The sequence below is a fragment of the Brachyistius frenatus genome, unplaced genomic scaffold (assembly GCF_029030835.1).
Source record: "Brachyistius frenatus isolate BFR_SWC_R1_liver_20210118 unplaced genomic scaffold, ASM2903083v1 Contig_8, whole genome shotgun sequence".
Classification (NCBI taxonomy): Eukaryota; Metazoa; Chordata; class Actinopteri; family Embiotocidae; genus Brachyistius; species Brachyistius frenatus.
In genome coordinates, this window is record NW_027210607.1 from 4178402 (window position 1) to 4199963 (window position 21562).

Sequence of the window (21562 nt, forward strand, 5' to 3'; positions counted from 1 at the left end):
ATAAACACTGTGGATGTCATTCGTGTGGTGTTATTAATCCATGTGATGGTTTGGGTTGCAGCTCAGCAATGAAATGTTTTATCATTTAACCAAAAATCCCTCCCCAAAGGCAGGTGTTCACTTTATTCTGTCCACCTTGTTCTCAAATTTTAAAAAAATGTTTTTTTTTAAATCCACTTAATTGCATTAATGCATTTCAGTAGGATAATGCTCCTTCAGATACATGTAAAATCATGATTATTTCAAAATAAAACGCATAAATAAATTATTACAAATCTGGTATAATGAACGAGTAATTAAATCGCACACACCGGATGCCCCTTTGAAACAGTGCATGTACCTTTAAAATGAACCATTACACATCTAATGGTAATTGTTGATAATTTTCCCCCGCAGAGCGTTAATGAGATGGCTGACCTGCTGTTAAATTGTGCTCTTAAATTTCCTGTAGATGCTGAGACGCCTGCTGCTGCGGAAGCAGCGGGGCAGTGAGTGGTGAAGCAGTGAACCTCCTCCCCCTGACCAGCCAGTCAGCCCAGCAGCAGCCCGTCGATGGGACACTAAAGACTTCATCTGGCTGCCCGGAGCCGCGAACGCAGGACGCACACTGGTTTATACACTGACGCTCTTTATTCGATCGGTTTCCTCTTTTTCGTTTTTCTTCAAAAAAGGAACTTTTTTTAATCGCGTTTTCATTCAGAAACTTTCACTTATGGTTCGTGAATATGGGGTCAAGTTGTGGTTTCTCTCGGGGAAACATCGTCGCGCTGCTGCTGCTGCTCCTGCTTGAAGGTAAGATTCATCATCAGTTTTACTGTTGAAGTGATCACTGGAGAGGAAGAGATGAAGAGGTGATGAAGTTGGAAAACATCTTTACATCTTGCACTAAAGTATGTCCAAATTGATGGTGGCTTATTAGAAAAAGATAGTTATATTAATTAAAACTAAATTGAAATGAAATAACACTTTTATATGCGCTCTGATAGTCCAAAGGAGAATATTTTAAACTGCCTGCTTTATGCATTTCATACGTATTTGTTCTGAAAGCATCATTGTTTGTGTGAAAGATCTTCTTTATCTCTTCCTCTCCTGTCAGTCAGGGCAGCAGGAACTAAACTAATGTTTGTTTTTTATTTAAATTCACCACGTTTGTGACTCTGCAAAACAGAAATACAGAGAAGAAAGGTTTCTTTGCTGCTACAAACAGCCAATGGACCTGAAATCTAGTTTGCGACAGACAAACACACATGACTGCTCATGTGTAAAGCTGAATCGCTTTGCTAAATTGCAGCATTTTGGAAACTGAGTGATTTTTAAGGCTTTCTGTTTTTTTCAAGAAGTGTCTGAAAAGGCACGATCACAATGCCAGCAGTGTCTCATCCTGCAGAAATTGATACGTGCATTGTGCGCTGGTTGTTATGCATGGTATGGCACATTGAACCCCCAGAGTCAAAATGAATATAGCCCTATATCATAATATTATAATCCCATTCAAAATCCCACAGCCCAACTGTACCAACACGGTCCTGCCATGCAGTCTATATTTAAAGTGTCTCTCATAGCTCAGGAGTGTGTAAATCTCAGCGTGCAGCCTGTTTGTCAGATGTGATGCTCGGACAAATATAGGCCATTGCGTGGAATTCCTGGATTTGTTTTTGGACTTTGAACTGGTCTTCTCAGAGGTTACTATCAGTGCATTCATCAGGGATGTAGAGTGTAAAAGTAATATCATCGTCAGAGTCTTTTAGTGGAATTGAGGTGCGAAAAACGGTCTTAATTTTCATGTGAATGGGTCACTGCTATTTCATGCCTGCAAAAGTGGGGGTTACTGAGAAACTAGGAGTACGTAACCACCCAGGGGAGCAGTTTTCTGCAGAGTTGTTAAAATGATTAATTTTAAGTGGGCATACTTGTGTGCAGTGTCCGCTGCTTATTTTTAATTGTATAGTTTTCAGTGCACAGAGTGATGTAAATTGATGTTCCTCTCACTCACCCTACATACATCTACATCTCCCTTCTACTTTGCTCTCCATGTATTATCACTGAAGCAGACATTTCTCCTGATATTTATAGAAGAACACCATTGGTCCAGTTGGATTTCATATGTCAAGGACGTGATGGTAATTAAACGGGTGCTGAAAGCTAAACCCTGCGTAAACGCGGCATCCATCACCTGCCCGTTTGTTGCAACAAAAGACCTGCACTTGTCCAGGGAGGAGAAGAGGCGAGCTGCGGGCAGGTGTGCAGCAGCTGCTCCCATCTCTGGGTAAACACCGGCTGTTTGTTTTCTTTAGGAAAATATCTCCTGTTATACAAGTGCACACACCGCTCCGACTGCAGGTCGGACATTGGCTTCCCCTTCAGATGACACATCAGATTGATTTTACAGGTTCAAGCTAGTGAATTTGTTTCTGACTGCTGATGTCATATAATAATACACTTCTCTCAAACATTTTAAATTTCCAAATGATTTCACAAATGTGTCGGGGCTCATAAATGCTGTGAGGCACGTTTTGTACAGCAATACCTGTAATGTGGATTTTTCAATGCCATACAAGTCTTCTAATATTTGGTAGACTCTAATGGATGGGTTTAAGTCGCAGCACTGTATGTGTTTGGTGCTTTTTACCATCCCTGGTCCAGGTTACTGATTAATTTAGTGTTTGCTGAGGTCATCAAACAAAGGAATTTGGCAATCAGTGCTCACAATTAGAGTAATCAGCACTTTCAGATGTTGCCCTGCACTTAAAACTGGAGTTAAATGGGAGAAGTGATGTAGTAGAAAACATAAATTGGGAGCTTATGTGGATTGTGGAGTTGGATGCAGTTTGGATGTTAACATGTTTATAATTTAGAAAAAGATCCAAGAGGAGTCTTTTGTGGATTTGTAAGGATTTAAGTGTTTTGTTTTTCCACTGAAATGACCTTTAACCAATTTGATGTCTTTAAATGAAGGCTGATTTATGATTAGAGTAGTTTGAAGAAGAGATGAAATCCTACAGTGTTGATTGGCATCTTCGCAAAGATAAACAAAACGCTTGGTCTTCAAACTCAATAGTTCCTTTTGTGACTAACCCTGCTGAAAGCCTTTATTGAAATTAACCGAGTCCTCTTAACGCAGTGATCCATCACTCCCACAAGAGGAGACACAGATGTTTTCACATAAAAGCATTGATCCGTTTATCTTCCGCCGTGACCTTGCTACTGTATCTTTGACCCCGCCTCGCCCTGTGACCTTTGAAACCTTAGCCAAGTGGTCATCCTCAGTGATGACCACCCCCCTCTTCCTCTATCCCTGAGGAAGCCTCCTCAGCTCCTCCTTCCCTTCCGCGCTTTAGAACGGTCATTTTCATCAGCATCTTTTGCTTTTGAGAAGGACCAGACCGATAAATCTCATTTGATACACGCTGCTATTTGATTTAGCTCCTTATTAAATTAAATTATATAATTTAGTAAAGCTTCTGTCTCGTGTTGCGTATGGAAGCGTTGTAAATCTTGTCAATTTTCCACTCGTGCTGTCACTATGTCTCTTTTAGTATAATTGGAAAACATTATATTACGAGCAGAGTTTATCTTCTGTATTCAATTGTGTGAAACTGCTGAGCTTTTCTTTGAATCTCAGGAAGAAAAACAACATTTTTTCAGAAGCTGGACATGGATGTTTTTTTTATGTTATTTTGGAAGGTTTATGCTATTTTTTTTTGTTATGGCACACAATACATCACGCTATGATGTAAAACCACATCAATCTGGCCTCAGCTTCTTTCCACCCATTTCAAGAAGTTAATGAGTAACAGTAAACATGCAGATGCTCTGAAACCAGCCGTGTTGGGGCAGTAAGTAAAACTGTTCAATCAGAGCACGGCCGCAGCATTTTCAGCCTTTTTGACTTTGAAGCTCCTCTTTTTTCCAGCTCAATTGTTAATCACAAAACTTTTTTTTAAATGTTGTCATCTCATTAGTTTACTGACCAAGCTGGACAGTGTTTGTTTTTTTTAAGTATCGTGTCTGATGGAGAGGCAGCCCTCACTTCATTACGACTGCCTTCGCCGAGAGTCCCACTGTTGCTCCTGCTGCTGGCGCTGCCGTTGCATGGATGCTGCTCCTACCTGTCAAAGCTCTGTGTCTGATCCTCTAGTCAGTTCAGGGTCACACTTCCCTCTCATGCATGGGTAGAATCTAATTTGCTGTGGTGAAAGAACAAGGAGACATTGATTGAGATTTCGCCCTCGAGGCATTTAGTCCTCTCGTTTCACATGGGTCTTGACAAGTTATTTTCCAGTCGCCTAGCGGAGCGCGCTGTGTTTGACCCATCATTTACAACAATGAACAAAACAAAGAACAAGCTCAGCTCATTTGAGTCCACATTGTCCGTGAGACACTGCAGGAATGAATGGGAGAGAAAGTAGCTCAGATGCTAACAAACATATAATCTGCCAATTTATTGCAATTTCTCCAAATAGGGATCTTTTTCTTATTGCTCTTTATGTATATTGATGCTTGCTCCTCCTCCAGCAGCCCCACCCTGGCGTTCCTCTGTTTGATCTTTCACTTTGTTGAAGTTGTAAACATGTTGGAGATCATTTTTACACCACTTGCTTGTGACAGAAAGCTTTTCTTTCATTTGTGCTGGAAGATCAGCGTCCTTCTTTCTCTGCCATTAAGCAATGGCCCTCCGTTGGTTTCTATTCTGTAATCCATCAGATTCACTGTGAAACATGATGCTGTGACACTAAATAACAAGCAGTCAGAGTCCAGCAGAACTACAACTATTTATCTGAGCAGTGCTATTTTAGTTCAGATTTAAAGATGCTAAAATGCTCCACATACCGTTGCACCGTTAAACTGGAAGAGAGAGTCCTACAATTAAGCCATTTTATATTTAATTACATTTTTTAAGTGTTTATTTAATTAAAAGAACAGACCTCTTTATACAATGTGCACTATGTGTTAGTTATACATGTGGCTGAGTTTAGCCATGTTGGCCAGTTAGCTCTAGTATAGCAATGCTGCTTTGTTGTTTCGTCTGACCACTTTGGACCAGACTGAAATATCTCAACAACTATTGGATGGATTATCATGAAATTAGACATTCATAGTCTACAGAAAATGACATTATTGACCCCCAGACTTTTATTGAGCACCATAATTAGGTCAAGATTTTAATTTGTCCACTAGCTGCACAACTAATGACGTTCTCATCAGCCTCAGCTGCACGTTGTGTTTGGAGCTAATTAGCAAATATTTCCATGTTAGCATGACAAATATTAAATGTACCAAACATTATAGTGTTGCTATGGATGGCCGTGTTAGCAGCGTTACTGGTGCTACTGATGTTGCACAATGCAATGCCCAACGTAAATACAGACTCACAGAGCCGCTCGACTCTTCCCTGCTGTGAAGGATCTGTTTTGGTTGTGATCGAACCGATTCTGTTTATTTGGAAGCTGTTAATAGTAGCAAATTTAAAAGTGGTCAATTAAGCTGAAACCTTAATGAAACCCGTGGCTGCAAACTCTTGATGCAAATACAGATTCTTTTACTGTGTTTTGCTGCAGGCAGTTACAACCTCATGTCAGTGAATTTGATAGCTTTTTGTGATGAGGACAGATAGTTTTATCAAAGCAGTCTAATGACTGCTGCATCAAACTGGAGCTCCATGATGTACCACATGTTAAATCTTTGATGCCACAGTCATCCCAAGAGGAATCCTTAAACTGAATTTGTACTTGCAACTAACCCCTAAGGAGATGTTCTATTAGATTTCTCGATGACGGATGAACATGCTTCATTGGATCCCAGCTCGTGTATTCTCTGTGGGCTAATTGGATTACACGATGGGGTAATTGATTATTATGTTATGGTATGCATCATGGTAAACTGAGTAATCTACCTGGTGCCGGACTGCCTCCTCCAAACCCAGATTAGATATCTTCTGATGAAAAGTTTGACGAGTGTGTCATCATGACAGGAAATGACTTTGTTTCCTTCAGACTGAAAGCATCACAGTCATGACTATATTAAACCCAGGTCCTGATTCCAGTGTGATATGATGAACTGATGGTGCATAATGATACAGGAAACTGAGAGGGAGATATTTCAAAACATTATGATCAATAATAGCTTTCATGAGTGGAATTATGGAGGAATGTGCAGCTTTTTAGTTAATTGAATCTTTGAAGAGAACAATTCCCATAACTGTAACATCTTTGGAAGCAGAGTAATGACGATAGGTTTCAGAGTGATTATAATATTTATGGCGTTTATACCACCGTGATATAACTGGGCGAACTGCTCCTTAATGTTGCTGGCTGAAGCTACTTTGTGACAGATGATGGATTATTTGAAAGTGTGGATATTGATGGGATAGATTGTTGGAGCTAGCTGTGAAATTAAACCTGTACAGTCATATTTCTGTGGACATGCACACAGATGCCCAAACAAGTGCTGCGGAGATGATTGCACACATGCAGCCATCAGCTTTTCCCCTCCTGTCCGTCTCATCAGCGGAAAACAATCAGCATCACTGTTGATTAGTACGTTTATTGATTGGTCTGCTGCCAGATACACGGCCTTTCCAGTGGGTCGTTACCAGGGACAGATGCAGCGCAGATTGACCTTGGGAGAGGAAAAGGGCATGAGGCTGAGCTCTCACCACGCAAGCTCCAGAGTACGAACAAGATTACAGAGAGGATGAATCACACAGCAGCCAGACCAGGTCACTTTCCCTGATCTGCCACGCTGTTGACAAGGATGCTCTTTGAGGACGTCTGGGTGGGTGGGAGACCCCCACTTTTGTTTCACTGAGACTTAGAGGTGGATTCACAGAGGTAGATTAGTAAGCCTGTGGGTCACTCCAGAACATGAGCTCATAGCTGGTAAATCTATCAGCCCGAGCACGCATTGAGCTAATTGAGTTCCTGTCTTTGTCTGGGACGATGGAGAGGGCGTCCCACCCTATCAGCTCTGACCAGGCTGAGACACGCTGAGGTCTGTGGCTGGCTGAGCGCATGGCTTCAGATTCTGTGATGAGTTTTGTCCTTTTCTTGCTCTTGCACGGTTAAAATACGAGACATAACAGAAAACACGCACACGCACACGCACACGCACACACACACACACACACACACACACACACACACACACACACACACACACACACACACAGACAGAGCCATAATTAACTCACAGAAACTGCACTCATACGTGTACAGACGAATGAGGACTTTCCACTGCTGTTGTTTTCATGTTTTTCCATGTTCAATTTCACCATCCACTCAGCAGTACATGATATCTATTGTAAACATGGATTGCTGCAATGGTCCTCCTGTTCAAACACTGGCTTTGTTTGCAAATTTACTCACTCTGGCTTTTGAAGAAATGACACTGTACATGGAAGCTCAGCACCAGTTTTTTTTTTTTTTTTATTGTGATTGGAGGCTGTAAAGCGTCTGCTTATGATGCTAATGTTTACATACTTTGAGGCTCCAAAGCTGCTCAAAACAGCTCATCATCCACCTATATGTCCAAATCTAAAAAGAGTGCTCAAGGCGTAGCACCAAAATAAAACCTTTACTACGTCTTTTATCTTTGAAATCTTTATTCAAAATGTCATAAGTGGTGAGATGTCATCACTATCTGTGTTTCTGTCATTCTCGTGCATCATTTTAGGGAAGGTAATGAGTCATGCTTTGGAAAGTCGTCATCATGGCTTCACAGACCAAAGATGCCATTTGCTCCGAGAGGCCTGCTTGATCCATTCAATTAATTAGTTTTGATATAAACTGCTTGCTTTCTGTTGGCTTCTGTCCTGGAAAGAAATTGAATTTTGAATGATATAAACGAATTGTGTTGCACGGGGTCCAGCCACTGTGGCTTACAGCCAAGGCCTGCCTCCATAAATGTGTTCAGCTCCCACTGGTTAACATGTTGGACCCTCTCATTTTGCTTTCAGAGCTGCTGTCATCTGCTGTGTTTGATTCATGACTTTGTCACGTGTACAATTTAATTTAATTTATTTATCTAATAAAGAGCTGCAGAAAGTGAATATTTTCTAGGTTGTAAAAAAATAAATGAAGCCAGGATCTTTAATATGAAACCAGCACAGACATTAGTCTAATAATGTGTTATGATAATGATTAAGCTGCAGGTTTCCACTCTTTTCGGGCCTGTCTCAGTATGATAATGGCTCCCTCTAATGGCCTCTTTAGGTATACAAATGAAAAGCTCCACATTTTCAAGAGTTTCTCACATAAAATCATCATATTCTGTTTTACCTCGCTTTTATACTTCCTATATCATTACTGAATTGTTCTTTCCAGCTAATTCAGAGTAAGACCATCCATCCAAGTTGAAATTTTAAGGCCTGCACCTACTGTACATTAGTACAGTACATCTTCCAGTCAGAATACATTTGAAAATATATATATATTGGTATGTTTAATGCTGAAAACACAACTCTCACCTTTTGTTTATCTTCAGAGGAAACATTTTATCCATGCACACATATCAAAGTATTCTAGTCTGATCTCTGGTGTGATACTATCCCAAATATACTTTGAATGATGTCCTGTACCTGGCAAATCAGGGTAGCACAAACATAGCCAATTTAACAGACTTAATTTTTAATTAAAGGGTGATTGGTACGTCTATTGCTTCAGAAAATGTTTCTTTTCTTAGATGAATTTTCAAATGTGTCTGAATAGTTCACTGAAATTACAGTGAAAGAAACAAAATTGATGAATGAGTTATTTCTGAACCGGCTTCTTCATATCCTTATTATTTTACTTTATTATATTATTATATTTTTTTTACATTTAAAAGCTTTGCCAGTCAATAAACAAACGTGAACTGTGAAATTACAGCCTCTTTAAGCCAAATACAAAAATGTATTATTTCTCAACCATTATGGCATGAATGGTTTTAATTTGGTTGTGGTAGATTTAGGATGTGGAAAATCCTCCCTAAAATGTTGGCAGTCTTGAAACTGACTCCCAACAGGATTAACAAACAAGTGGTGCGCTGTTTGTTTTTGTCCTGGGGACACTTTTAATAGAAAGGTCTGCAGACTCACTGAGTGTATCTCCATCCTGCAGGAAGGACGGCCACATTTATCCATCAGCTCGGCCTCCTGTCATCTAAACCCGGCAAAATTAAATCAATGTCTGAAACCAGAGCTGAGGCCTCAACTGCACCAGCAGAAATAGAAAATCTAGTTTTGCTGTCTGCTAATGACATTAGTGCGTTCCCTAAATGGTCGCCTACCGTCGTCAAAGAGGAACACAACGGGGATATAATTACAGGAGGAACACTCACATCTCCATTTTCCTGTAAAACACACAGCCTGCTGTAGCGCTTTATGGATTACCCCAACACACACACACACACACACACACACACACACACACACACACACACACACACACACACACACACACACACACACACACACACACACATGGCCTGCACTCCCCTCTGGCAGGTAATGATTCATTTCTCTTCCATATCATGTTATCCCCTGTAATTAAACTTCTCAAGGTGAACACAAGGAGAATCGGAAACCACATGTTATTGACCAGATGAGAAATTCATTAGAGGAGCTGCATAAGTGTCATTTGAGCCTTCCTTTCAATTTCCGCTAAGATGAAGGACGCATCAGAGGAGGGGGAAAGAATTGGACCTGTCATATTCCCATGTATGTGTTAATTTCCATTCAGTGGCCAGACAGCATTGTCAGTTAGTATTGTCGCCACAGTTAAACATCTAGAAAGAGATGAATGATAACTGCTGCTGTCCTGCTTTGTAATAACACAAGGTCTCTGGTCTTATTTTACAGTTATCACGATGTTGTCCTTAAAGGACCAGATTCCCTATGATTCACTCATTCTTATTATTTCTTCTCTGTGCAGGAGCGACAGGTCTCTACTTCCCCCAGAATGTGTACATTGAGACGATCTACGTGGGCCAGCCGGTGGGGACGCCCATCCTCCAGGTCCACGCCATGCTGAACAGTGACTCCGAGCGGGCGCACTTCTACCTGTGCAGTATGAGCTCTCTGCGACGTCCGGCCTACGGCTCCTGGTTCCACCTGGACATCAACACCGGAGTGCTATCCCTGAACAAAACCCTGGAGGAGAGCGATTTTGCCTTGCACTGTGAGTCAGGCCTTTTCATAGTGATGGAAAGTACAGTCCCGTTTCAGTGCCAGGTATCCTCTGGACATGAGGGTGAATTCGTTCCTTGATGCTCTGTGCATACTAATTATGCTTTGGCTCTGCGTTCAGGATGATAATGTAATTGCATGCAGGCTAAAAAGAGCCCAGTCATCAAAAAGAGTCGAGATTAAAATGCTTCTTGTTTTTCTTCTGGCTGTGTGTCTCATCAGATCAAAAGTCGTGGTCGGTGACCAAGCTGTCCCTTCATGCCATGGTTTCCCCTAACTACCCCAAGAGGACTCTGTGCATCACCAAAAACTATGCTCACATCATGCTGGACTTCGTCAACGCCTCAATGCCTCAGTGTGCTCACACAGACATGAAGGAGTTATGCTTCCCGCACAGAGACAAGTCCAACCCCCACATCATGGAGAACAGGTTCCCCGGGGCCCTGCGGCAGCTCCAGCGTCTCACCAGACTCAACGTGTGCCCCAACTACACCATCTCCTACAGTGTGGAGTCAGGTTAGACACATTAAACACCTTTTTTTTTTGTTTGTCTTCTCTAAGTAGAAATAACATGGGAAAGTCCTGTTTTTTTCTGTAAGGGTTTTAGGATGAAGGTGTGACACAAAGGATAATATAACTAACTTTTAAAATTTGGACACATTGTTAAAGATGAAACCAGAAGGTTCCAACCTGTTTGTCTTCTGACGTCCTACAAACAGCAGAGTGCAGTCGGAGTCACATTTCAGATGTCTGAGTTTTTAAGAGCTCCACTAAATAGTGATTTTTTTTCCCCAATAAACTTAATTGTTTCATTTCAATAAATGTTCAAATGATCCAATATCTCACCAAAAATCTAAGATTAGAGAAAAACAGATTTGTGGATGAGAACTTTGTTTTTCCTCCCAGAAATCATCTGACGACCCCTCAGAGTTATCTGCTATCCCTGGATATCCAACTGGAAATAAAGTAGTTCAAACTAACTAACTGAAGCGTCACTATAATTAATCTAACCATGTAATATATATCAATATATCAGTCAGAGGGAACACATCAGAACTTTTACTTTCATACTTTAAGGACACTTTGCTGCTAATACTTCTGTACTTTTACTGAAGTAGAATTTTCCCTGCAGGACTTTTACTTGTAATGGAGTATTTTCACAGTGCTGTGTTGGTACTTTTACTTAAGTAAAGGATCTGAATCTTTGTTGTTAATCCTGTCTGCAGACACCCCGGCACCTTTTGCTGTAGATGAGAACACCACAGAGCTGGTGGTGACGGCGCCGTTGGACCGCGAGGAGAGTGAGTGCTACAGACTCCTGCTGGTTTGTACGGTCCGAACAGAAACTGTCATCACCAAGGTGGAAACTTCGCTGGATGTGTTTGTCGATGACGAGGATGATAACGCACCGTATGTGAACGGAACAGACACAGCAGATATTATCATCAGTTTCAATCGGACAGCGGTGAGACGACTACTGTAACACTGAGCGGATCGATTCTGGATGTTTTATAGACACAACGTCGGCTAAATTGTCTCATTTTGACTTTTTTTTCCCAGGGTGGATCTTTCGGCTCCTTGTTTGTCTTTGACAGGGATTTGACGCCCATCTTTCCCCCGGACAAGAGTTCCAATAAGTACGTGGGGATTCTGCTCAACAGTGATCCATGGATAAAGGAAACATTTGACATAAAAAGCACCTTCAGTGAAAAGAAAGCTGCTCACAGAGGCATTCGAGAGACGGTTCATGACTACAGTGAGTAACATAGAGTCTACTGATAAAGATCTTTTTATGAGGACATCAGCTATCAGGGAGTGACTCATGATGTTTCCTTGACTTTAGAGCTCGTCCTGAAGAGGAACTTGTACGTGACAGAGAACCGCACCCTGCGTCTGGACTATCTGGTCAATGACACCACCTATCCCGGTCTGGAGGGAACAGTGTCGCTGCACTTCAACGTCACCATCTTACCCGTCCACATCCGCTTCGCCAACATCACACACGTATTTACAGTGACGCGCAGAGCTTCTGTTTACGCACAGGTACTCCTGACTGCAAACCATACTGACCTGTACCTCTGTTTAGTCTGCTGCTGCTGCCTTTAGTGACACTTATGCATTTTTTTTAATGCATGAACATGATAAACATGCTCACTGAGAGAGTTATAAAATCATTTTCCAACGAAAAAAACATCTGCTCACTTTTTCCTATTGCAGACACTGAATTTGATCTATTATATAAACTTTTAGCCACAAAGATCTTTCAGACATGCCAAACACACGCAGAACATATAATCTGTCCCTCATTACAGCCCTGTGGGCAGCAGAGAGTCCAGGGTATGGATCCAAAGGAGACCCTTTTGCAATGATTTGTATCAATATTAATCCCTTGAGAGAAGTACTGAGTTTCAGTGCCAAAGCTCATTATTCATTCTTGAGAAGGATTCATTACAGACATGGAATACGGTCCAAAGTGTAAAACTGCAAGTTTCCTTCCAAACAACCCAAAGCACACTGTAGAGTCCGTGAGAAATGACAAGGCTTTTATTTAACATGGCAAAATGTATTTAAAATGACCAATGCGGTGCGACCCACACAGCTCTTCATCAGGGTCATCATCAGAAGTAGCTTACACACCTTTATTATGTCGCACTAATAAGCTGAGTGGGAGGCCTTTTGGTCAAAAACCAGGAAGTGATACACCTTCAAATGGAGAGAAAGGAAAAGCCAAAACCCAAATGTCAATTACAAAACAAACAACATGTTAACCCAATCCTTTCCACAGCCTGGTCTTATTTATAAACACAAACATCCACTGACTATAACATCACCAAAACCTGATAATTTTCAATTGTTGGTGCATGAAAGTGACGAGTAACAAAATCTAGTCTTTCTGTTCAAAAATGTGTGAAAGACTGTATGATGCTTTATTGGCTTCATATGTGTTTTTCCCACCGGATTGAGGCAGAGAGAAAAAAGAAAACTTAAAACTAAAACTGATTGACTTGTAGGTGGTTCATTCACTTGTGAGGCTCTCTGTTGGGGCTATAAGCCACCAATTTGGTGCATTTTAGTACGCAGTGTCTCCCATCAAAAGCTCTCTGTGTTTCAAAAAGATCGAAGCCCATTTGAGGCAGTCTGGTCTGCTAAAACATTATCTGGTGCACAATTTTGTGTAGTCAGCAGAGGGTGAAAACTTCTAGAAGCATTAGTAAATGTTGCTCAGTGATTCGAATGTATTACCTTTATGCATTGAAGTGGCCAGAACTGCAACATGCTTCAATGCAATGCTTTGATACTGTAATAATTGTATGCCTAAATAAGAGGATAAGAATACATCTTAAATGTTTTTCAGTGTTTATTTCATTATATAGAGACAATAGTCAGTTTAACATCTTAAAAAATTGTCATTGACTCACTGTTAAACATACAGAGAGACTGCCACCTGCTGGCAGTAAAAATAATAATAATAATAATAATAATAATAATAATAATAATAATAATAATAATGATAATAATAATAATAATAATAATAATAATAATAAATGAAATATATTAATCAATATACAGTATATAGCTGTCCACAGTGGTGTTTACCTCCTGTCATTTAAACTTTCCCTCTCTTCCTCCATCTCCTCTCAGGTTGGCAGAGTGTGTGTGGAGAACTGCCAGCAGTTCGACGGCTTCAGCGTCACATACCGACTCGAGGTGCCGGATAAGAACGTGTCGGCCGACTCACAGTCCTGCTACGGAGCCATAAGCATCATGCAGGGCGTAGACGGGAGGTGGGGACTGCTGTATGTGAACGACTCGGAGGCGCTGCGCAGGCCCGAGTGCCAGAACCTGCAGTACCTGGTTGTAGCTCTGGAGGAGGATACACAGCTGGAGGCGAGCACTCAGATCACCATCGTACTAGATGGTGAAGGTAAGAGTGTAACCAGCCAGGGACCACTTTACCTTTTACAAAGCTTTAGAAAATAGAATAAAGATAATTAAATTCTTCACACCGTCATCTAATCTGTGCTAATATTTAATCTGCTAAATTTTAATGGGTTCTGTGATCACTTGCTGCTGTTAAGGAGCACTTCACTTCCTAATTTACACCAAACACTTGTGCAGACTCTTTTCAACAATTTTAACTTCTACCAAATGTCCTCTAAACATGTGCTTATGTGTTCCTTTTGCTCTGTTGTTCATAGCCAACAAGGTGAGTCAGAAGAGCCAGCAGTTCCTGTCCTGTGCAGAGAACAGACAGCGAGCAGACTGCGAGTCTGTCCGAGGCCTCGGGGCGACGATGGGGAGATGCCAGTGGAGGCAGGGCAGTGAGAAAGGTACTCTTTATTTAACAAACAGTTCAAAACAAATCACACTGTGGTTATTTTTTTGTAATCATACATCGTATCATTGCTGAATAATTACGAGACCGTGGCCACGTTAAAGGCGTTACTGGAACAAATTAAAGGCCCAGACCCTTCTTGTGTATCCTGCTCAGTAACATCCTTTTTGGAACAGGAAGACTCATGGAAAATGTGGTATTAATTTAGTTTAAAAAAAACAAACAACCACTGTGTATGGCCACATGTTGCAGTGTGACAAAAACAAAATTTGTTTTTGGCTTTAAAATACTGGCATAGATACTAGAATGTGTCGTCATATCTTTTGTTCTGGATGTTTTCCTGCTTTAGTTTTTCTCTCCTTTGTGTTCATATTTCAGGAATATCAGAACACTATTCAACATGCTCCCCCGACCTGCGGACGTGTCCCGATAGCTTTTGTGATGCAGTGGAAAGTAAAGACATGTCAATATGCCCGCAAGACTGTACACGTAAGAAACACATGCTTTTACACTTATATAACACATCCTGTGTATTTTTTTTGTCACTTTAACCTTTATTTATTCTTCAAAAATAGAAGGTAAGAAAGAACATAACAGATGACAAACTTATCAACACTGCCTCTATGCATTTCCTCTCCTCTGTCATACGCCTCTGTGCATTTTCACAGTTCTATTCTTACGTCACCACTTCAAGTCTTCTATTCTGTCCATTTTCTCAATTTTTCATCTCTTTGTGCTTTTTGTAATCTCATTATATGTGTCAGTTTTTCCATTGAGTACATTTCCTCTACAATTGTGGTCCATTGATCTTTTGTTGATGCTTCTACTTTCTTCCAATTCCTTGTAATAATACCTGTCGTTTCCTGTGATGCTTTTTTCGGTGAAATTACAAAGATAAAGTACCTTACAGCCCAAAGGGATCTAACGTTCGTTGTAGCACTTCACATACCATTTCCCAAAACACAACACATCCTGTGTATTACATATGAAGTAACTTCATTCTGCATTGCGTAAAATATGTTCACATTTTATTTGTCTCTGCAGAGAAACCTGTGATCGGAGGCCATGAAAGAGGTTTGAGCGGGAACGGGATTAAGGCGTGCTACGGGACCTGCTACTGCTTCTCTGAGAAATGCTTCTGTGAGAAGGAGGACATTGAAGGTGAGTTTTCATAAATCACACTGAACTGTTGGTATTTAAGTGAAATAGTCCCTCCATGTCACTCCATCTTAAAAACGAACCAGAATGATTGCTGCTTTCTTTAAAAGTGCGTCATGCTCTCCTCCAGAGGCGATATGTGACGACATGTGTAAAACCATCATCGCCACGGCTCTGCTCCTCTCCTTCATCGTGTCCATCCTCCTGTCCTCGTACTTCATCCACCGGTACCACAAGAACACACCCAAGCCTCCGATAGCATCCGCTGAGATGACTTTCCGCCGGCCAGCTCAGGCCTATCCAATCAGCTTCCCAGCAAACAACATCCGCCGGGGTTCACAGGAGTCCATCGAAACGGACACCTTTAAAATACCTGTGAGCTTCTCTCAGCCTCTAACTGGCTTTTATCTCCTCTGTACTGTGTGTTGGAACATTTGAGAAGTTTGACATGTTGTTTTATTGTTTCAACAGGAGGATCCAAAGTGGGAGTTTCCTCGTAAAAACCTCGTACTTGGCAAGACTTTAGGAGAAGGAGAGTTTGGGAAAGTTGTCAAGGCAACAGCGTTCAGGCTGAAAGGAAAAGCTGGTTACACCACTGTGGCTGTGAAAATGCTTAAAGGTAAAAGTAGCCAGGCAAAGACCATACAGGCCCGGAAGTAACGATGATATACGAGGAGTCTGAAGAGATGAATGGTTTCATCATTACAATCCCTGCTTTTCCTCCACAACAGAAAACGCTTCGCACAGTGAGCTGCGTGACCTGCTGTCAGAATTCACTTTACTGAAGCAAGTCAACCACCCGCACGTCATAAAGATGTATGGAGCATGCAGCCAGGACGGTAAGACTTCAGTCTTCCTGCCATCCTCCGTCAGGGTGTGTTGCAAACTGAGTCTTAAGTGCTGCATTTCTCTGAATAGGTCCATTGTATCTCATCGTTGAATATGCCAAGTACGGGTCGCTCCGTAATTTTTTGCGAGAGAGCCGGAAAGTTGGCCCGAGCTACATGGGCAGGGATGCCAACCGAAACTCCAGCTACCTGGAGAACCCAGACGACAGGGCGCTCACCATGGGCGACCTGATCTCCTTCGCGTGGCAGATCTCCAGAGGCATGCAATACCTGGCAGAAATGAAGGTAGGCGACAAAGTATTCTGAAGAAAATTAGTGTGTGCTTACTAAATAAATTTTGTAGTTGAAACATTTGAAATTGCTGAAATACGAAACTTAGTCAAAATTATAAAATAACCCCAAAAATGTAAGGTGTCTGACAGTAAAACTCTGAACTGAACTGAATGAGGCTGAGTTATCAATTCAAATGAAACTCTTGACAGTATTCGATTAAGTTTAAGTTCATTCATTGTGAGGAGTTGAAGTGTCAGCTGAAGAATAAGAGACGAAAGCAGTTGAAGTGTCAGCTGACCAGTTTTGGTGAATAAAATTTTAATTTAAACTACGGCAGAAGAGTTGAAGACACTTCAAGTGTGTGCACCGTTAGCAGCTGAAATCATTTGGTTGTGTGAGGCCCTTTAAATGAGCATGTCGGTCCCAAAGCTTGTTCACAGGGACCTTGCAGCACGAAACGTCCTGGTAGCTGAAGGACGGAAGATGAAGATCTCCGACTTTGGTCTCTCCAGAGATGTTTATGAAGAGGACTCGTATGTCAAGAGAAGCAAGGTAGAGAAAGGACACTGAAAGGTATTAATTATCATGTAAACGTAACAATTTAAAAATAATGATTAACGATGTGTTTCTCTATTATCCAGGGCCGTATACCTGTTAAATGGATGGCAATAGAGTCCTTGTTTGATCACATTTACACAACACAAAGTGACGTGTGAGTATCATCAGAAATTAAAGGCTACAGTTCGACATTTTGGAAACTATGCTTGTGCACTTGCTTGCAGAGAGTTGGCTACAGTCAGGAGTCAGCGAGCATAGCGAAAAGACTGAAACATGGAGATACAGCTCGCCTGGCTCTGAGCAAAGAGAACAAAGCCTACTAACCAGCACCTTTAAATCTCACCAATTAACACGTTGTGTCTCGTTTGTACAAAATCTGATGTTTAAAAACAACAACTTGGAGTCTAAATGGAAAATTGCTGCTATCATCCAAGAAGGTAACCAGAAAAAAACAGGATGGACAAATGAGATACACTTTGACCTTTAGAGGTGGTGACTTGGAGGCTTTGTTCAGACATCTTCAGACATAATTTGACAAGCTGTTTCCTTCCGGTTCCAATCTTTATGCTAAGCTAAGCTAACAACTTGTCAGCTGTCGCATCATATCGGCAACCAAGTGAATACGAGTATTTCCAAACTGTGGATCTTAGAAGATGATCTCATTCTCTATTTATTGAAATGTTCTTATGGGCTCCTGTGTTTCTTTCCAGCTGGTCCTTTGGTGTGCTGTTGTGGGAGATAGTGACTCTGGGAGGGAATCCATACCCGGGAATCGCTCCTGAGCGCCTGTTTAACCTCCTGAAGACGGGCTACAGGATGGAGAGACCAGAGAACTGCACGGAGGAAATGTGAGCTCTACTTAGTTACTCTGTCATCTCCGCTCTAGCATCGAGTGCTGTAACTCCCCGCCACCTCATTAAGACAGTCAGTCGTGGAAAATGACTGTTGAGAGGATTAAATTCTACTTCCTTCACCCACTGTGAAACTCTCTCCTCTCCAGGTACAACCTCATGCTTCGATGCTGGAAACAAGAAGCAGACAAGAGGCCGACATTCTCAGACATCAGCAAAGAACTGGAAAAGATGATGGTGAAAAGTCGGGTAAGCTGTGGCTATAAAATACATTATAGTAAGTTATTCATGACCCACCGCTGGAAAGAAGCGAGGGGGAGCTATTAATCAGCCTCTTTCCGTGCATTACTGGCGCAAATTTGACCAAACTTGGGTGGTGCATCATTGAGATCTGACAGTCAGAGTTTAGGGATCTTTGCTTTCCACTGCTTGCAGATTTGCAGCAGAGCAGTAGATCATTTCTGCTGGACAACATGTACTGTTGGCTTCACACACTCACACACACACACACACACACACACACACACACACACACACACACACACACACACACACACACACACACACACACACACACACACACACACACACACACACACACACACACACACACACACACACACACACACACATGAATGAGCTGTCACTGTTCCCGAATGCTGCAAAATACCATAATTGATGTTTAAAGAGGAATCCTAAAATGTGGCCTTGGTGCAGAGCAGCTGATGCTGTTGAACAGAGGCTAAATATAGAGAAGTTAACAGACGGGAATGCAGGCATCCCAGAATGCAGCAGGCTCTTTCTTGTCTGTTATCACAAAGAGGTAGTGGCCAAGTCACTTAAAGAAAGGTCTTAGTTGCATGCCTTGCATGTGCGGCGACTCCTCTCCCCCTGAGTAAGCCTAATCGCACCTTCATCTGTTCCTGCCAGGATTACCTGGACCTGGCGGCGTCCACGCCAGCCGATGCCCTGCTGTACGACGACGCCCTCTCTGAAGAGGACACACCCCTAGTGGACTGTAATAACACCCCTCTCCCTCGAACCCTCCCCTCCACATGGATTGAAAACAAGCTCTATGGTAGAATCTCCCACGCATTTACTCGATTTTAGAAACAGGACACACAACACAAGCTCTCTTTTTTGGCAACTTGTGATTGGCTTTTTCCGTAGTCCAGTGTGTGTGACTGTGATCTAGGCATGCCTTTTGCTGATTAATGCTGACATATCTCCCATTTCACCGCAAATGAGAGGCTCAGCGAAAAAAAGATCTTGTGTCTTGACTTTTTTTGTTTTAAATCGGACCTGCTTCTAATGTACATGAATGCTGACCAAATTTTGTAAATACACCTGAATATACCCTTCAATTCTAATTTATATGGCACTGCTCATACTCATGCTTCACCTGCATTTAATTTGTAAATAGCTCATTTTTCCACTCCATCCCATTCCCACTGTCATCAATTCATGATTTGTTTGCATTGGAGGAAACAGTGTGTAACATTTGAAACAGGTCCTCACTGAATCAATCACTCATCGTGGTTTAAATTCCAGATTGTCTTAAATTTGCTGACTTTTTAATGTATATTAGCTATTAATCAATAATGATTCAACAGTGCTGAACGGATAAACAGTAAGGCTTTTGAATGCAACTCTCGGGGGACACTGATTAAAAGTAAAGACCATATTGGACTGATTACTTACATCTGGATTTGTGGACAGTTACCAAAAATCATTATTGCCTCGATACATCACAGGGGAGCCAATAAATACTGAATTATCATATTTAAAGTCATAACTTTCCACCTCTGAGCAGCAAATCAGGACTTGTTTCAGAGAGCGGCCCTGCAGAGTTTGATTTGAGAGCCTTACTGTCTGCACGCTGTTTATCTTTCACTGAGTGCAGAAAAAATGATGTGTTCTCGTTTTTAGGCATGTCATACCCGAACTGGCCTGAGACGAGCCCGGTACCGCTCAACAGACATGATGCCACTAATCCAGTCTTTACAAGATATGCCAATGATAGTGTATATGCAAACTGGATGGCTTTGCCTTCACCCGCAAAAGCTGTGGACAAGCTCGATAGCTAAAGACAAACCAACCCTGTAGAAAAGATGACTAATTGGTAGATGTGTATATTTCTGTAAGACTGTACATAAACAATCTGATGCTAAAGTGGGTTCCCTTTTATTTCTGTTGCACGGGTGTTCAACATTTAAAACTGGGGTCTTTTGGCTGCAAAACCGGCTGGATCAACACAGACCATGCTTCATTCAGCTCTTCAGTATGTTAATTATTACCTCACAGGTCATGTTGGCCAAGTTGTATCACTGCATGACTCTTGTACCAGATTGTACGTCAGTGTCAATGTCTTTTAAGTGCCTGTGCCGCTTCCGAAATAGCCTCCAATTGTTAATGTGCGACTGTGAAGATCTTGTTCCAGCCCAGGAGTTAAAAGGGGACGTCTTTACCATCACCTGTTGTAGACAGCCGGGATTCAAGTGAAATGCTGGACTTGTTCTGAAAATGTAAAGTTTCTACTTTAGAGGATTATGCTCCTCAAAATGTCAAAGACCCATTTTGTGTTTCCCCCACAAGATGTTTCAAAGGTGTTCTTGCCAAAGAAAAGTAATGCAGACATGTTCAATGAACGGTTTTCTTACTTCTGTTCTTGTTTTCTTCTTCTCTTTTCTTTTCTTTTTTTTACTTGAAAAATATCATCTAGTGAGAGCTACTCCAGTGAAAGGACATGAGGCTTAAAGTAGACCATGCTCCGTGTCAGACTACACTTCTGGTTTTTATTCACTGTAATGGCAATCTTTGTGGATAAAGTATTATTCTGTAAACCATGGAGTGTTATCACTGTTCTGTTGTTATTATTTGTTTATGTTCCAATTAGTAATAAACAATAAAAATGTGCAGTTTTTCTGTCAACTCATGTCTCTGAAAATAGATTTGAAATAAGATTCTGTGAGTGATGACTTAAATGTTCTTTTTATTTTATTTTGGGTGCCTCTTCCAAACCAGAGTGTGAACTCTGCTCCACTCTTGTTTGGATCGTAAGTAATTATCTAATATTGAAAAGATGATAAATGTTGTTTTTCAGGTTTTAGAGGCAGAGTTTTGTGGTGTAATTTAGGGATAAAGTTCAAAAGTAGCTTACCAAATAATAGTTTATTTGTTTCTTTACGAAATAAAGCACGGAGAATTCATTTGGAATAAACTTGAAATAGGTTTAAAAGTCTGCTCAGATTAATTTCTGGTTCTGTAGCTGAAGTGTAAAATTCTTATTATCGAAACATACATGATGTTATAACCAAAACCCCTCCTTACTTGTAAACACTATCATATTGATTGAACATTGATCATTTGAAGCTCT

At 41.3% G+C, this 21562-nt stretch overlaps 1 protein-coding gene across 1 annotated transcript; it reads left to right on the forward strand.

Annotated features, from left to right (window-relative positions):
* The first annotated feature begins 529 nt into the window (after nucleotides 1-529).
* Nucleotides 530-21117, forward strand: ret (ret proto-oncogene receptor tyrosine kinase). Its single transcript, XM_069689963.1, has 20 exons — nucleotides 530-792; nucleotides 9909-10154; nucleotides 10385-10678; nucleotides 11389-11627; nucleotides 11723-11918; nucleotides 12006-12205; nucleotides 13805-14087; nucleotides 14362-14493; nucleotides 14877-14987; nucleotides 15543-15659; nucleotides 15787-16031; nucleotides 16128-16275; nucleotides 16388-16495; nucleotides 16575-16789; nucleotides 17207-17329; nucleotides 17419-17489; nucleotides 18046-18183; nucleotides 18336-18435; nucleotides 19117-19264; nucleotides 20116-21117. The coding sequence occupies exons 1-20, from the start codon at nucleotides 726-728 to the stop codon at nucleotides 20271-20273; spliced, it is 3339 nt and encodes a 1112-aa protein (XP_069546064.1). The 5' UTR covers nucleotides 530-725; the 3' UTR covers nucleotides 20274-21117.
* Nucleotides 21118-21562: the final 445 nt, after the last annotated feature.

Excerpts from the sequence above, each read along its gene's own strand:
- ret (XM_069689963.1), top strand. The coding sequence starts at position 726 with ATGGGGTCAAGTTGTGGTTTCTCTCGGGGAAACATCGTCGCGCTGCTG. Across the intron at positions 14,988-15,542 it reads ATGCCCGCAAGACTGTACAC|AGAAACCTGTGATCGGAGGC; the intron begins GTAAGAAACACA and ends TTGTCTCTGCAG. Across the intron at positions 15,660-15,786 it reads TGAGAAGGAGGACATTGAAG|AGGCGATATGTGACGACATG; the intron begins GTGAGTTTTCAT and ends GCTCTCCTCCAG.